This window comes from Melanostigma gelatinosum, assembly GCF_949748355.1.
Source record: "Melanostigma gelatinosum genome assembly, chromosome: 21".
Taxonomy (NCBI): domain Eukaryota; kingdom Metazoa; phylum Chordata; class Actinopteri; order Perciformes; family Zoarcidae; genus Melanostigma; species Melanostigma gelatinosum.
Genome location: NC_136654.1, coordinates 21,015,234 through 21,033,901, shown reverse-complemented (window position 1 = coordinate 21,033,901; position 18,668 = coordinate 21,015,234). Strand labels below are relative to the sequence as shown.

Sequence of the window (18,668 nt, the reverse complement as noted above, 5' to 3'; positions counted from 1 at the left end):
ATGTTGCTGCATGGTTTTGGTCAGGGGGTACCAAACTTGCGCAAAAGAGCCTGATTCTTCAGTCAAGTATTGATTGCCCGTCATAAGGTGATTGGCACTATGTCAGTCTTACGCAGGAAATTTGGCGAGGACTACCAGGTGGTAAACACCAACCGGGACATGACTTTTTCCGCACCGGCGAAGAAAAAGAGGCAGCGGTTTGTGGAGAAGAACGGCCGCTGCAATGTCCAGCACGGTAACCTTGGCGGGGAGACCAGCAGATACATCTCCGATCTCTTCACCACGCTGGTGGATCTCAAGTGGCGCTGGAACATGCTCATTTTCATCCTCACGTACACAGTTGCGTGGCTGGTCATGGCTTCAATGTGGTGGGTCATCGCTTACATCCGCGGCGACCTGAGCCACGGCGGCCACGACGCGTCCTACACCCCGTGCGTCGCCAACGTGTACAACTTTCCCTCCGCGTTCCTGTTTTTCATCGAGACGGAGGCGACCATCGGCTACGGCTACCGGTACATCACGGAGAAGTGCCCGGAGGGTATCATTCTCTTCCTCTTTCAGTCGCTGATGGGGTCCATCGTGGACGCCTTTCTCATCGGCTGCATGTTCATCAAGATGTCGCAGCCGAAGAAGCGCGCGGAGACGCTGATGTTCAGCCAGGACGCGGTCATTTCGCAGCGGGACGGGAAGTTGTGCCTCATGTTCCGAGTGGGGAACCTGCGGAACAGCCACATGGTGTCTGCGCAGATCAGGTGCAAACTCATCAAGGTACGTTACGCAGTCAGGGTGCGCATTATATCCAAAATCACTATACAAGTAGGCGCGCTTTGGCCGCAGTGAGCGTTTGACTCTTGAAATGCATGCCACGATCGAGGCTGAGACCAATTGACAGCCACTTCATTTGTTTGGAAATTGCTCATTGTGTCTTATGAGTGCTCTTCAAGTCATGTTTTGCATTTCCCTTCATCTCCAGAATTGATTGCATTCCCTGAGGGTCTCTGTGATTTGCAGGGACTTTGGATTTACATGAGGCTCCAACATAAGATGTGCGCTATTTGAATGAGTTAACATTTACATCTGCCCCCTGCAGCAACTATCTGCATTTGTCCTGGACACAGTGATGTCTTTCTGCTGAGTGTGTGTAGTCCCCCTCCAACTGTACACAGATGAGATGAACTGGCCCCCAGGGGACAGTATGTGGGAAACTACGCTTATTGAGATCAATTGAAACAATTCCTTTACTGAGCGGGAAAGCCTTTTTTCTTAAGGTCAGTCTTGCCTAAAGACATAATAATGTGAAGCACAGAGCGGACAGTGATTTACCTTTGCATGAAATGTCTGTTGGTTTCAGAGCTTAAGGAATCCTCAGGATGAAAGGAGCTGAGGCAGCTGCTGCTATATGATAAGAGGATAACATTTTGTGTCAACTTCACAACTAGAGACTGAAACTGCACTGTCGAATTACACCTGGTTGTTTTGTGTGTTGTTGCTGGACAACATCTACCACGTCTATTCATTTATCAGAAGCAGATTTTTCTGACAGATGTGTTTTTTTTTAATTTGCCAGCAACACATTCTCCCACTGTAGCAGGAATGTCTTGCACATGGAATCTACTTTTCTCCAGTCCACATTTAGAGATCTCCAGGACAGCGGTGCTTTGTTGTGACAGGGAGAGTTTGCGGTGCTTTTGTCGTCTCTGCTGAGTAGCGAGATGATCTCAAGTGACAGTTTACTTTCTGGACCTGGAGGGACAATCACCAGAAAGCTCCCATATGTTAGTATTAATGTGGCCTGTATGCTTGCTGTTCTTCATCCAGGCATGTGATATCATCTAAAATGGGTTCTCTCCAGTCATTTATCATCTGATTCGCGTAAAAGTATCCATTAGAGAAATAAGTCTCATTAAAAGCCAGGACTCAACGACTTATCATTGCTAATGTTCCAGCTTTTTCTACAACGAGTTTTATTTGATTTCATTATAATTTACTTTTTCATTAAAAGTCTAGAAAGGCAAAGAAAATACTCTGTGTTAATTGCAATTAATCAACACAGAGGCACAAATGCTATATCATCAGCTTTTCTCCATCTACAGAGACCAATAGTTCCATAGAGAGAGATTAATATTCTGTAATAGTCGTCGATGATGCTTTCAACTGGTGATTTAAAACAGAACGAAAGCAGAGTGTTTACCGGGGCATGCTGTCATGTTTGACCTTGGTCAAAATTGTCTGTGAGCCAATATTTCAGATATCGCTTTCGTATAACTCTTTTTAGCACATGGAGCAAGGACAGATTTGTTATTAAAGAAGAATTGTAGTTTCGGTTATGGTCTTTATTTGAAGTGGAAAAGGGGAAAACTTGTAGTGTGAGTCTGTCTGATTCACAGCATGAAAAGCTGAACAAGCTGCTGCAGCACGGTTGCAGAGTAGATACATAACCAGTACTTTGGCTACACTGCACCTCACTCAATTTACCTGTAAGGTCTTTTTCAAGAAGTAAATTAACCAGCCTGAGAATAATGTAATTGCTGGAAAGGGGAACGTTTCTTGTTTGAAGTGTTCCCAGCCATCTCTTTTTCAGGCCTTGTGGCTCTCTTTCAAAGATCAGTTATGTCATGATGCTGATCTGGGATTTCTGCAGGTGATGATCTGTAATTAAATCACCTTTCAGCAGTTATTCATGTGTTGGCGGAAGGTCAGACATCCAGGACGTTCATGTGCCATCAATCCTGCCCCGAGGACAACAGTAAACAGTCAAATTGTGCTTTCTAAGCTCACTTTTTCACACTGCAGTTTCATATGTTTCATGGACAGTGGGACATATAAATATATGCTACCTTATTAAAAGATCAAACCCCTATTTCTTTGGATTCTAGATTAAATGTGTTGTTAAGAAGGATACATTGCTGCTGAATAGATGCTGTATATGCTAACGTGTCTTTTTAAGCCTTTTAAAGTTTTTAAGTCGAAAGACACAGCGATGTATTAGAGCTCACAAAGCTACAGCATTGTGGCGTCAGAGTGAATTGACTACACATCTGCCCCGTAGCTCTAGACACACCGTAGGAACGATGCCATGGCTTGTGTTCAGGTAATGCACTGCTCAAGGTGACTGTCAGATGGGTCGCCCACAGAGCTGACTGGAGAACTGAGACGTGCTGCAGTAAATCCTAACGATGGAGCTGTGTAAACGCACTGTGACATGGCGACTGCAATCTATTTTCCGGGATAGGCCCGGGTTGTAAATTCTTATGGGACCTGGATACCTGGATAAAGTTGGGGCACGTTCTTGATCAGCACTCTTGTCATTTAAATTGCGACATTAATTACTGTGCAGGAGTGCGTCTATAAGTTCTTAATATTCGTTAAAACAGCAAACCTTCCAGAAAACCTGCTTATAATAGATGGTGTGTATGCGATAAGCAACTCACATAGAGGAAGAACATCAAGGTGAAGCATATTTTGGTGCAGCATTCTAACTCTTTTCGACTTTATTTTGTTCCCACTTTTTCATAATGATCGAGGTGATAAAAAACGGTTTTCTAAAGACTCACATTGCAGTATGTTTCCATTTGCTATCAACATCAGTGTCGGCCTTGATATTGCTATTGCATATTTTGTAAGAACCAAAACATCCTGCACACTGCCTACTCAATTTATCAGCATCCATATGGTGCTGCTGGTGCCCTCTGATTGCATTGTTTCCGTATGCGACGCCCACTTGAATTTGTTTCAAATCTTCACACGATGTCCTCGATGTTACTTGTAATGGAAACACAAGACTCTCCCGGATGATGCAACAGCTGCACAGGGTTATGTTAGTTTTAATTATTTCAACTTCATTTCTGAGAAAGCATCAGTTCGGCATCGTGGACAAGTTTAAAAACAACAATATCGGTGAATATGGAGAAGAGTCCAGTCAGAGGAGCAAATCTGAGCAAACAAAACATAGTTCCATAGTTGTTGAATGGATCCAAAATTGAGCCAGAAGCCAGTTAAATGAGAGGCTATTTTTATTGCAGTTTGACAAAATTCACTGAGTTGGTAGAGCTTATACTTCAATTTGTGACTTACATACCACACTTTTTAGAAACATTATCCCTCGGAAGGACCGTGCATTTCTCCACATACATAATGCATACCAACTTAAAAAGATAACTGTCCTTGAATATGAATTAATAATAATGCAGCTTTTATTAATAAATCAATAGAATGCAGTGGTGCAGTGGTGCACTGACCCCTGCGGCACCGTGCAGAATATGATTGTAATATAAAGGAACATGTTTGCATGTATGCCAGCAGTGCATGGAAGAAACATACTTGTTCTAATCGGAAGATAAAAAATGCGAAAAGTGAAAAAACAAAGAAAGACAGACAGCGAGAGAGGGACAGATGGGTTGTGCTCGTCAATGTCAACAGATGCTCGTCTCATTAGTTTGGTCCACAGCGGGAGATAAGTGATAAGGGCTGTAGTTGTAGCGGATAGACAGCCATGGATGCAGGCGTTTAGCTAGACAGGCAGGCAGACATGTGAGCATGACTCGCCTCTTCTGCCGCTGTTTTACTCCGAAGGACAGACACAAAGAGAGGAGAAGAAGAGAAAGACATTCGCTTTAATGGCGCCGTCGAGAGATTGGGAACGGCAGCTCGGATGTGAGCGCTACGTTTGATGTACATCTTAAAAGTTCCAGCTGGACACACATGGACATGTGCACACAGAAAAACACAGCTGCATTAAAGACACACAAAGACATCACACACACACACCTGGACACACACCCGCTGTCACTGAGGAGGAAGTGAGTCACCAGGGAGAGGGCCTGCTTTCACTCAACCTGAATCTCAGGTGGCTTGGTAAATGAAGCACTCCCTCTATATCAGGACCTCTTCCAAAGGCCATTAATTCCCCCCTTGTGGCACTGACTGTTTAGCGGCAGTAAGAGAACACCCCGAGCTTTCGCCATGTTTAAACCATTCAGTGTCGAGCAGGTTTCTCCTTCCTTGGCAGAGGTATAATTTGGTTGCAATGGAACGGTATGTGAAAAATAGCAGCTTCACTGTCATGACTAGAGTTGGCTTAAAAATGACTTCCCCTGAAATTGGTTTCCAATCTCATTAACTTGTACTAGCATTGCTGACAAATGGGACCGCTTTATCTCAATGACAATTTACATTTTTAAATGATTGGCTGAAATAAATAAATGAACACAACAGGCTTTTAAAAGCGAGTTCATGCATTCCTCCCACTTATAGGAGACGGAGGAAGCTTTTACCCAAAGCGAACGGCAATATGGAAAAATATTGCACTTTTATTAAAATTTCTTGTTTGTCTAAGAGATGCTGCAAGGGGGATGGGCCAGGAAGCGTGTTAATTAACTGCACACAAAGCTAAATTATGTGATAGTATCAAAGGGAAATCTAACTATATGAACGTCAATTTACAAATCCATTCATAATGCAGATATTTCATAGAATAAAAAACAAAAAACAACAAAAAAATACAGATTTAAATGTGTATTTAAAAGGAACAGTTTACATTTTTGGGAAATAAGCTTATTGTCTTAAGTCAGATGACAAAATCCACCCAACTCTTGGTAAGAAAGCAAATAAGGGTAGTTCCCAAAATGCCAATGTTTTCCTTTAAGTGTCATTATTGTGTTTTTTGTGTAACAGTCTGTTCAAGGCGTGTCTTTTTCTTTTGCAAAAAAAAAAGTTGTATCCATGTGGCTTCAGGGTTCTTCTGACCCTGAGGATGATGAGGATGATGGCGTGCAGTCTACGAGGCCACGTGGCCAGGACAGTTAATGTGTGGATGTATTTGTTGCAGGTGGTACCGTGGTGGGAATAGACCTGAAGCTGTGATAAGAGTCCCATCAAATAGCTTTGAGAGGGCAATTTTCCTCTGTGATTAGAGATAGCTGCACATGAAATAGGATCTCGGGATTGGAGTTCAAGTGAAGACTGAGTTAATTTAAGAGCACAAAAGCAGGCAGAAAAAGCCTCCAAACTAGAAGTAATGGTAGTTGTTCAGGATTGCTTCCATCATCCAAACAAGCGGAGGAAGAGGGTTATGTTTGTGTCTCATGCCTCGAGCTTCAGAGGGATGCTGCTGCAAAATGATGGTACCTAAATGCACACCTCTGACCAGCTGTAGTGCCTGTTTGCCTGACCTGCATGTTTTGTAAAATGGGAAGGGTCGGCTGAAATTCCCCAAAAATCTATGATGACATTTTACTGAATGGAATATTTATTTGCCCCCGAGACTCGGGTTAGTCAACAAAAAAATCTGGCAGAGACGTGGATGGATTTTAATGCGACATATTGGTGGCATGATGCCAGAACAACACACACCCAGGAGAGGCAACAACACGAACAGATGTTCTTAGGACCCTGATGTTCTTCTCAGTGCACTTACTGATAGACTTGCTGGGTAAAGCTGTAAATAAGGGTGAACAAAAAACTTGGTCTCCAACAGCATTGGTAACATTTATACTTTGAGACACTAATCGTTTACTCTCAATGCCAGTACATGGGAGCACTTTAAAACCCTCTGTGGTAGCCTAGCCTCTAAGGCAAGTGCCATTCGATTGTGGAGAAGACACTAGTGCTCGCTCTTGGGAAACTAAGCTCAATCAAATAAAGTACTCTTTTAGCTGTTAAATTAAAACATGGAATTAGGGAGAGGCCTTGAACTTCTTGAAAAGCTCATAAAACCTATTTTCCTGTCAATTGCAAGCCTCTTACTGCAGTTGCTACGTAAAGGGTGAATGATTTACAAAAGGAAAATATGTTTGTTTCACCCAGAGGGCCAAAATATAAAACCCCTGCTTTGAATTCCACTTTCAACACGAGTTTTAAAAAAGTGCACATTACAACCTAAACTATGTCATTTTCTCTGACGGCTGAAATAAAATAGTTCTCCTGCCGCCTCATGATAACTCGTATGCAGAGTAGCCTCCCTAACCCATTGAGTGTAGAGCCACTCGATCCACAGATGGCAAACAAAATGTCAATTCGTATTCACAGTGCTGTTGATGAAAGAAGGGTGTGACATTTCACAGGAAGACTTCGTGCCCACAGATCCCTGGCTTGGTGAGGGAAAGTGTCCCCCATCATGCTGTGTCAGTGATCGGTGCTCCCTGAATATGCAGACAGGGAGCCTATATGGCATGTCGACTGAAGTTAAATGAAAATGAAACTCCAAAAGACAGAGAGGCGGATGTTTTTCAAAACAGACGCCTGGGGAAATAATATGAAAATGTAGAGAAGAAAAGCTGTAAAAAGCCGCAACACCTGCCTGTCCTTTAACCCTCGGAACCCCCGTATTTTTATTATTGTACATTTTTCTCTTCCATAACCCTGTGCTCTGACTCCGTTGTGGAGGAGGAATTGAAGAATGATCCTAAATGACCCTCATTAATAAAAATGTGAATGCTATACATGACCTGATCATTTGTGTTTCCAGTCTCGGCAGACCCCAGAGGGCGAGTTCCTGCCCCTGGACCAGTGTGAGCTGGACGTGGGCTTTGGGACGGGGGCGGACCAGCTCTTCTTGGTGTCGCCTTTAACCATCTGCCATGAGATCAACACCAAGAGCCCGTTCTTTGATCTGTCGCAGCGCTCGCTAATGAACGAGCAGTTCGAGATTGTTGTCATTCTGGAGGGCATCGTGGAAACCACTGGTTAGAGCAAATTATTACTTTTCAATATATTATTTCCTAAAAACTTTTAATAAACGTCCTTTTGCCAAATCATTTATTTCATTGTCACTCAGCCTGTGGCATAGAGCATTTCTCGGTAATATATCATAAAATACTTCATTTCATGATCTGTAATTATTCAACAGCACAAGCTCTTCTCTCTCTGTCATATTTCTTTTCCCTAAAGCAATTCTCCACTTGTCATTTCTGTTCCTGGCTGTCTGTCTGTTTCTTTTTTTCTTCTTCTTCAGAATGTCAGTGTTTCATCCTTTTTCTTGTCTGTTTTAAAAATATTCCTCTGCACATTCGTCTCTTCTCTCCATCGTAGGTATGACATGCCAGGCGAGGACATCTTACACTGAAGATGAGGTTTTGTGGGGCCATCGTTTCCTCCCCGTCATGTCACTGGAGGAGGGCTTCTTCAGAGTCGACTACTCCCAGTTCCACAACACCTTTGAGGTCAACACGCCTCCCTACAGCGTCAAAGAGCAGGAGGAGAAGTCCTCGTTGACGTCGCCCAACTCCCTCTCTGTCGCGGCCACCACCTCCTCCCCTCAGTTGGGTAACGCTGGCCGCGGAGGCCGCAGGGAAAGACTACTGTCAGCCGACTATGCAGACCACGCAGAGGACCAGGCCTTCAGGTTGCCCAGCAAACTTCAGCGCATGAGCTCCACCAAGGAGGAGCTCCTCTGCAGGAGATTGAAGACAGGGCATGCCTTGCCTGGGGGGAAGGCCTCCAGCACAGGAGACCTTCCGCTTAGTATTCAGAGGCTGCGGTCAAGCTCCATCCCCGTTGTGAGGCAAAGACAGCTGGATGAGCAGGTCCAGCTGTTCTCCTTGGATGGACATGGACAGGAGGATAAGCTGGAGAAACACAGTGTGCCAGCAGCCATTAGCACCATCGCTGCACCAACCCAAACCCCGGTTCAGATCCCCTTGGTAGGGAGTCGGCCAGAGGACAACCTGCCCGCCAAACTGCGCAGAATGAATGCTGTCCGCTGACGTCTGCAGACTACCTTTAAGACTTTTGAAAATGTAATCAGGCTTCATGGGCATTGCATACAAATAAAGACTACTGTGATCTACGTTTTATTTATTATCTGCAGATTTTGGCCAGTATTTTACATTTACTTACTCTACTAAGTTGTCTATTGCCACAAATAGAAGGACAACGCCAATAAGCCATCCATCCGCTCACACTGTGAGTCATTTTTGATAGATCACCATCTGTGCCCCCCACTGACTTCTAAGACTTCTGCTTGTTTCTTTCACTTGTGTTTATAGTTTCATCAAAGACTTTATTATCTCAAACGACTCCACTTTTTTTATTTTTTTTTACATGTGATCAAGCACCAAAGTGGCAGTCATAATTAAGACTGACCTGAATTGACCATTCGCTAAACCCCTCGTCCTATCATAGCTTAGCAACTGTAAGGTGTGGCAGGTCGGTGCAGCGTACGCGGGGCTTCAGTAAGACTTAAGACCCACTGAAAGCAGTGTGACGCAAAGTTTGTCCTCAATCATTTTCTAATGGGACAACCAACAGCTAATCGATTCACAAAGTGTTGTGGGCTTCCTGGCGATGCAGGACTGACCAGCGATGCAAAAAAACAAAAACGAAGGGGTTGAAAGCTTTTTCACCTTTATGTGAATGGTGGCCAAATTCGCTCAGAGGATCTTCTCCATAGGAGAGATCCCTCTGCATCTCAACATGTTCGATGGTGGTGTTGAGCAAAAGTGTGAGGAACGGATGAAGCGGTGTGTATATACGCTCTAAAGTAAGCTGCAAAAGCTGTCTGGCTAACAAGCTCACTACCTACAGTACTATCATCATTACCTCCAAGGCCAAGGAGCATTATAATAACTGGCTACCTACAGTAGTTTGTGGGGTTACAGGCCATATTAAAATAAAAGGACCCCTAACAACCAGCACATTCACTGTGTAGTATTTTCACAATGTGTGGAAGACGATTTTGGAAGCTATCGGAGTGTAGCTGAGTGTCTTACTCAACTGGTGACGCGGACCTGTTAGCTTTAGCCTCAGTGTTTTAGCCCAATATCATAAATGTAGCCATCAAGTGTATATTTATCACCCATTTTACATCGTTTAGAAAAATCAGCTGGAGTTTAAAGCCAACTCGTGGAGCTAACGTTAGCTTAATTACTTGTTTAACTCTGTAAGAAATAATACAAAAAATGTTGAGTGCCACTGTTATTGTTGTAAACTGCTTATGTGCCATGTGAAAAGTAACTAAGGCAGACTGGGCTTAGCCAATGGTCAATCAACCTGATTTGCATTAAAATAAATCATACTTTATCGATCAATTGTGTTAAATATTTGTTTATTTAAACTTTCATTTGATTTGTATGTTAACTGCTGTACAATTTTAACTATTTTTACCTCTGGGTGCAGTGTTTGCATTGGCCCATAATAGGGTGACAAAATGTAATCACAGATCAATTTTGAACTCGAGAACTGATTTATTAAAATGTAATGATGAATATTTGGGAATGGAGGGTTGACATCAGGGGACACGTGTATTATTGCTAATAAAAAGTGCTGAATAATAAATTATTTGAAATCAGAAGTGTGTCTGTGAGAATATATCCTTTTTCCGTCTAGAAATGCTCATATTTTTCTGAGTTCAGCATTTTAACACCCTGTGGTATTTCAGTAGCTTGTGTGTCACCTGCTGCGACGGTTAACCCAACATTCATGAATTACTAAAGCTTTAAATATGATTGCGAGTCTATTTTGAAGCAAATCTCAAGAGGGCAAGAGTTCAGAAAGGAAACTCCAGACAAAATCCTTTGGTTGTATTCAAACCGTGGCTGGTATCAAAGCCCTGAGCCTTTCTCTGACTGCAGCTTCAGTTAATCATTTTAGTTTTCCTTGTTCACCAGCCTGGTCAGTAGCACTGGTTTGGTTTTGTAATTTTATAACTCGTTGACAGTGCGAATTGACATCTGACATGATGTTGACATGATGGATTTAACTGTTGATGTCATTAAATTGTGTTCGAGAAATGGGTTAGTCTAATTTTCACTTCAATTGTACTTCTTTGGTGGAATGAATGTCATGTAGAATAGAAAAAAACATGTATTTTCTCATCTCAATCAGGCCACGATGTATGTTCTGAAATGGATGCGATCCAACCAAACCAACGAGTCCTTAGCAACAACTAAAAGGTCAATATTTACATTTTTAGAGTTCAAACATCAGTGTCGTTATGTATTTATTTCTTGGAGCACTATAATGAAGTTGCAGCTGTAATATTATATGTAATAATGTACAATGTAACAATACACCTGAGTGTGTTATCCCAGCAGTACCAAATGAAAAGTCCATCAGATACAGCTGCATCAAACGTGGTCTGAATAATGACCATTTTTCTACCCTTTAAAGACACTTATTCTCAAACTTTAACAGTCCAAAAACATGAATCATCACTGTGATCTCTGTATACAACACCAGTTAGGCATCTTCATGTTCACAAGAGGTCGCGTCATTGTCAGGTATAGTCTAAAGTTGCATTTGTATGCCACCAGAGATGCAGATGTGGGTGCAGAGCGTGACTCTGTGGGCTCTGTATGTCTGCATGTTTATCTGTGTGCAAAGTTAAACACAGCGAGGGAGCACAGTGATCGGATCACACATCCGTGTTGACCAGATGCTCATCTATAGTCAATGAGCAGAGAAACTGTCGCTTCTCTAAAGCACGGCGCCATTCGCTTGGTGAGCCGGGTCGATCATGTGAATTGAGAGATCATCTCAGGTTGTGAGGGTTCAGTTCTGCTGTATTTTGACCTGTTGACATGGATACAGTCAACTACAGATACCAAAAGATAAGAAAGATAGAAGTGTAGAATAAGACACATTTAAGTACAGCCAAGTTTTATACAAGCACGGACAAGTTAAAACCAAATTAATGAAATTAATAACAAAATACCATGAAAACGGATTAACAACAAAAAAGATGGATCACATCCCTGCGTGTAACGTGAAAGGCGTCACTCATAGTTCCGAAGCCTCAGACAATTATCACCCGACTCAGCAGTTCCCCTCCACGGAGCATTTTAGTTCAGTTTATTGTTTTGATTTTCAGGCAAAAGACTTTATGCTTCTTTCAAAGGGTTGTTTCAGACCCTGCTTGCAGCTGTTTTCAGTGATAAATCCTATAAAAACCCACCGTACATGACCTGCAGAGCACCCAACATCACTCAGACACAGTTAGCGACTATCGTGAACATTTTTTAGCAGATAAAGAGCAAGATATATCCCTCAAGTGTTGGAGGAGACCAAATACAGAGCTAAAAGGAGAGTAGAAATTGGTCTGCGGGTTGCTATAAATGTGAGTCCAAATGAATGCCAATGTTGCTCTGTATCTGCTGCAAGTGGAAATAGGGAACGGTTTATACCGTGTGCTTTTTATCACAACAATCTAACCAGCAGGGGAGAGTGTTGTATCCTCTTTTTAAAGCAGGTCATGCTTCCCAGGACGACCCTGATTGAAATCTGCTCAGAGAGAGAGCTCAACACGTTCCTTATTACGGGCCCTGTCACTCCATTACAGAGTGACAGAATCTTATTACATGCCCCCTCTTGCCATCCTAATTGGGTTTTCCCACCAAGACTTTTTCAAACCTTCTGAATTACAATCCTACTGTGAATACAAAATCACTCAGCGCACATTAGCAGATATGCACGTCGGGAGCGGCGGCTGCTGCTTTGAGTGTCATCACGGGGCTTTTCTTTTCTTTAAATGCAAGGAATCCTTTCTCCAGTGATTTTAGTGAAGAGCTAGTAAAGCAGACAGAATCATTTACGGCCTGTTTGAATCAAACTGCTGCATGACTGTAAATGCATGAGCGTGTTCCTCTCTCTTATGAAAATGCCTGCTTGTCTAATAAATATTTGATTGATCCTTTAATAAGTGAAAAGCGCTGCTTGGGGGGAGGCAGTCCTGTAATGTGTGACTTCATCTGTCTAGCGCGAGATAGAAAAAAGATGACCTGAATATTTTAGGTTTCGTGCAATGTTTGTTGGTGCAAAGATTAATGATTGAGAGAGATACTTTTTGATTGTTTTTTTCCTGTGACAAACTTAAGAATATGGCTACTTCTGTCTCCTATTTGCAAAGTTCTAAACTTGTGTTATTCATCATATATTCATCTAAAATTGCACTCTTATATTTATGGTGAGAAAGCCAACATTTTCAATAAAAAAATGCAGCTCCAGCACTCGACAACCTCTGGCAACTAAAACAAACACATTGGATCTCCCAAAAGGCCTTTCGTAAAACTGTTTTAATGCAGTTTTTAAATCTCCTTTTCTTTTGCCTTATGTTTTGATGCTTTTAATGGTTTTATGTGAAGCACTTTGAATTACCTTGTTGTTGAAATGTGCTGTACAAATAAACTTGCCTTGCCTTGCCTTGCGTTGCTCACACAGTTCGCAGTCTTCATCATATCAACATCATAATAACTCATCTTCCCTCGCTGGATTACCTAAGTAACACATTCAGTCAATACTATGTGGGACAATTTAGTAATCTTCAAAGAGCGGCTCGTGAATGAAGACTTGTTCGTGGTCCAGGAAATGTACATATTTCCAGAACATTTACATATTTTCAGAACATTTACATATCTTCTGGGACATGAAGATGTCTCAGCTCCTCTTCTTGATTTCCATCGTTCTCATAACTTTTAAGACAGGATGCTTTTGTCTGTCACACGTGAGATGTCAGCTTTAGTTGGAACACTAAAAGTGCAATAATCTTCAGCGATTACAAGACGCACATGAAACGAGAAGCATTCAAATACTGGTAATACAACAATAAACACTGCTGATTGTCTCCCACAGACTCATCAAGCCACAGCATGTTGGTAAATTAAATTGGCTTAAATATTTTTATTTATATTTTATCTTTGTTCAGGTGCATCCTGTCAAATTAAATTGCCTCCAACACAAATAAATCGGATCGGCTGAGCACACAGACTTATCCAGCGCAGTGCTCACACAGCTGATTGAGAGGTGGACGTTTCATGCACACCAAATTTGATAATTTAATATTTGTTTGAAGGCAGGAATACATTTCATTTAAAATTAAGCAAAAAATGTGAAATTACATAGGTCAGTGGTTCCCACAGCCATAGCAGATGAACCCATCAGTCATTTGTAATGATTTTGAACTGGGCGTTAATTAAAGTCCCATTGAAATGGAATATTTGAGCGGTGTACAGTTACAAGAGGGATTTAAATGAAATCTTACTGTTCCAACCACCTTCAAATGTATCCATTACTTTCAGCTTATTATCTTATCTATTTATCTAATCGTGTTACTTTTATCTTTTATTTTCAACCATTTATCCATTAATTGTAGCTAATTATTTCAGTCTACTCTTTCTTTCCATGTACCACCTGGCAAAACTGCAGAATGAATTGCCCCCTGTGGTACAAATATACCCCTATTTGAGAATCACTGACACAGGTTGTGGTTCATATCTGAAAGGCACATGAAAGGAAAGAAAAACAACCAACAACGCAGTATTCAGTATTCAGGTCAAAAAGTTTTCTGAGGATTTTTGGAAACAATACTGCCGAACTGGAAACTCTGAACAGATTTGCTATCAGTGCAGCATCATCATGACGGATAAAATGCTGTCTTGCACATTCGCCAGTTTCTAGAAAAAAAACAGCAGCTGGGCAAACACGCGCTCCAATCTGGCAAACACACAAATGTTGAGTGCACATGTCCCAGACTGGCCACAATGTCTGTCTTCTCGGGAAACGATGCAGCGCTATAGCCAGTACACAAGTTGTGCAGAAGCTGCATCTGTGTCCTGAACCGTCTTTCTGCCGGGCAGATTTACATTCTCTGGGTGGGGTTAATCACTGCATGGTTTGGGGACACATTGCTTCGGCAGCAAAGTGAGTCATTTGTACCATGGGTACTGACCTTTCCTTCCTTGTCTTACTTGACAAGGCAAATTATTCGCTTATCTGGGTTAGGGTTGCTAGAACAGCAGTGACACTGTGAAGCCAGACGGTTTTATTAGTTTGGCCAGCAGAGCGGATTATAGCTGTGAAGTTATGGGACAACAGGCAGGAGGGAAAAAGGAACTTTAAACTTGACATACCTCCTTTGTACGACAGTAAAAATACATTAATTAAAGAATATCTAAAAGTGTGAGTGTGCACTCCTTTTGAGCCTAAAACCGAATGTCTCTCAGCAATGTACGGGTATTCCTTACACTGGCTCCAGTATCCCAATCAATTGGCAGTAGCTATAATCAATTAGCTCTGCATTATTTAGCCAGCAAGTCCCGATGGGATTCACTCAGACAACAGCACTCACTGTATCCGTCGTCCACTTTCTGGCGCTCTGGCAGGAAAACTGATAAATACTGTGACATGATTCCCGCTTGACGAATACAATTTATTACTCGTTAACCATGCTGGCCAGTTATAAGAGTTTCATCCTGAAAATGGAGTAAATGCCTTCTTTTCATTTAAGAGTAAGCTTCAATAAATTTACACAGGACATCGCATTCAAAAGTGACATTTATCCCAAAGGCACATTTTGTAAAAAGCTATTTTGACTCTTTTTGGAGTTTAGAATGAAATCGATTTCCTTATTCGTAGACTGTTCTCTGCTCCGTGTTCTTCACATAATCCTGCTGTACACTTGCACTGACCATCTGTGACTACACAGCCAGCCATGGGGAGGAGGGGGACAAATTAAAGCAACTAATGCTGTGACAAGACTTGTACTCAAGGGAATACCATTAGTCCCCAGTTGGTGAGAGAGATGGCCATCTGTGATTAGAAAGCAAATCTTAATGTGCCCTGTCCTCAGGCGTTGAAAAACATTTCCGATAAAATTGCTTGTGAGCACAAAATCCAGCATTATTTAGCTTTTAACTGATTATTTTTATCAAATTGTATTCTTATAAAAACCAAAGAAGAGCAGAGTGACCTCTTAAAAGTGACCTTTTGATGGACAACACTAATGGAGTTATTGGTAAATAGATTTAAGCTCATGCATCCCAAAGCCCCACAGCAAATAACAGCTTAGAAGCAGAGAATATGGGTGGGGCAGCTACAACGTGTGCCCTTCTGTTCACCTCATATCCGCTGCTGAGGTCTATTATTGCAGGGGACTTAATACTTCAACTTAAAAGAGCATTAAAATATGTCTTGAGCGAGCCTTTGTTACAATGTCAAATATCTAGTGGCAGTAAAGTGGGTCGGGTGATCTGCTCACACGAGGATTTGATGAACATTTTTTCCAAGTCTCGTGTCAATGCTACTTCAGCACAGTACATCATGGTAATTAACAGCAGAAGAGGAGAGCGGCTTATACGTTAAATGCCCTCAAGAAGAAACAAAAATGCTGCATTCACCGTATGCTCACGAGAGTTTATGACAAGACAATATGTCAGACGGGCTGATGAGTTATTACTGATTTGCATATGTTTTTGCAGCTCATAGATTTGCACTTTTACAGCAAAGTGTGAAAGCATATATGCATGGTGTGAAAATATGCATCTCTGGTTATTCCACTGAACATATTTACAGATGTAAATAGCGGGAAAAAAATGCACATTCTAATAACTGACTAGCAACTTTGATACATTTATTTATGTCTTGGATAACACGGACCAGACTGAGCAAGAAGTGACGATTTATAAAGTATTGTTTCCGACATTGGGTGGATTTACCCTTTAACTGACTCTGCTCTAGTTTTGGGGCGGAGACGTTGCACCCCCCTCTCTCCCTCTCTCTCTCTCTCTCCCTCTCTCTCTCTCCCTCCCTCCCTCATCGGTATTCACAATAAGTCGTGTCCTGAACTGCACTTGATAAGACTGGCCACGCTCTAATTTACCACAGAGGGGAAACAGGCGGATAAAATTGCTCCTCAGAATATCATTCCCATGACGAATCAATATTCCACTAAAGTTGGTTGTTTGATTTTTTTTCTTTTCTTCCAAGGGCGACCTTTTGAACTACTGTAAAAATAAACCCGTGATTTTAAAACCTATTTGGTTAAAGCTATCGCACAGCTAGCCGAGGAGAGATGTGTTCAGACTGCATCTATAGAACAAGCACCAATAGGCCCTTTAATAGAAGCCATGATGTCATTGCAGGCTTAACACAGGTGTAGTCAATGACATTAATTGCAGCCCTGTTCCAAAAAAAACAACACGTCCATCATGATATTTAGGCTAATGTTAGCACTTAGTTAGCATGCACTTGTTAGCATGCTTATCTGTGGTAGAGCCCAATACAGAACTGTGTAAATGCATAAAACGCATAAAATAAGCCTGCAGCTCAGCACCCTTTCAATACTGATAAGTAAATGTAAATGTTGTTTCACAGAGAGTTGTATAAAGAGCTGTACAATGACAGCAGGTGGAACAACTGATTTTGGTTTCGGTATAATCTGTGACAGTCGAGACCCGGGATGTTTCTGTGGTGTCATTACCTGTGATTGAAAAGTGTGTCATCAACATTATGACGAGTCAGATACAAGTCAGTGACTCTCTCTCTGTCTGGGTCAGCTGTCAGAGCCATGACAGGATTTTAAAGGTAACTGGGTGGCTAAAGGTATAATCCTGCAAACAGAATCCAACATATACACCTACACCAACATGCTTCCCATTTTTCCAGGATCAGTGGTCACATAATCCAGAGCAAGGCCTCCTGCCTGTGTCTGTTTTAGGAAGCTGCTTTAAAGAGCCTCAAGTCCAAACTTGACAAATGGAAATGAGGCGATATTGACACATAAACACTGTGCTGACAGCAGGGATTTGTGTTTACATTGAAGTAAAGGTGATTGGACAAACTATGGTGCCATGCATCCTGACCATCATGCTGTTGAAACAGTGTGTGGAGGCAGGTTACATTCATTTTCATTAACAGCGGACAAATTGTGTTTGTGCGGGACTTAATCAGATTGTGTGTTCTGTGATTTCTTATGCAACCTGGTGCTCCATCAATTGGGGGAATTTTTATATTTGATTACTTGATTGATTTGATCACTCGCTGCTTTAATTAACAGAGTAACCACAAAGAAACTAGCACACTTGTTCAGCTAGTCGAGACTCTCCACCAGAGTGGGGGCTATTAAATACAAATGAATAGAGGTCTGTCGTAGCATGAAAAATTAACATTTGCTCTACAATCGGCATAAACCTACATGTTCACATAATTCAATCTTATATTTATGGCTGTTACTTTTTTATAATTCATATGGATTCTTGACATAATTTGCAAGCCGTGAACTTTAGTTTAATAATTGATTCAACTAAGAATCAAATCATCAAATATATATCAGAGGAAGTTAAATAAAATGCTCTGAGAAAAAAAGCCCAAGAACACTGAAAAGCAGCAGCAAATCTTACAGGATGTTTTTATGAGCAGGATAATTGAATCGATTTTTTTTTCCTGAGAGGAATGTGAAGTACGTATTCCTTGTAAGGCAACTGGTTTCTGCCTGATCTAAACCTAAAACCACACTTCTAATCACGAGTAACCATTGATGATGTATATTTCTCTGTATATTCCTTGTTGTATGTGAAGAGGGTGAGGGATTTTATTGGCCAGTGAGCCTCCCATATGCAGCTTCCATCATGCATTTTATTCAATTCAAAGGACGGGAAAAGATCAGAGACACAATCTGGATCATAATTCTATTTTTAGAGGCAAGTGTGAGTTTAGATTATAGGCCTGTAGTTTGCACCACAACAGCTTGAGCACATTGTGGTTTATGTCCGAAGACAGATCGCAAAGTATGTATACAACCTTTATTGCAATCAGGTAGTCTTACTGAGATTAATTAAGATCTATTTTGAGAGAGAGACCTGAGTACAGCAGGGAATACACATACAGAGTGAAGACACAGTGCAGGAAAGTTCAGTCCCATTTCAATGGAAACACAACTCACAAATATCTCTCCAAAACTT

The 18,668-nt window shown here is 41.6% G+C and overlaps 1 protein-coding gene across 1 annotated transcript; it reads left to right on the top strand.

The window, feature by feature from the left end:
• On the top strand, window positions 1–8,702 carry LOC306794875 (G protein-activated inward rectifier potassium channel 1-like; the record flags this gene model as incomplete). Its single annotated transcript, XM_079293110.1, is given in 5 exon segments — window positions 1–42; window positions 44–58; window positions 61–768; window positions 7,466–7,682; window positions 8,029–8,702. Coding segments are annotated over 5 exon segments (1,656 nt in total).
• Between the last annotated feature and the right edge of the window lie 9,966 nt (window positions 8,703–18,668).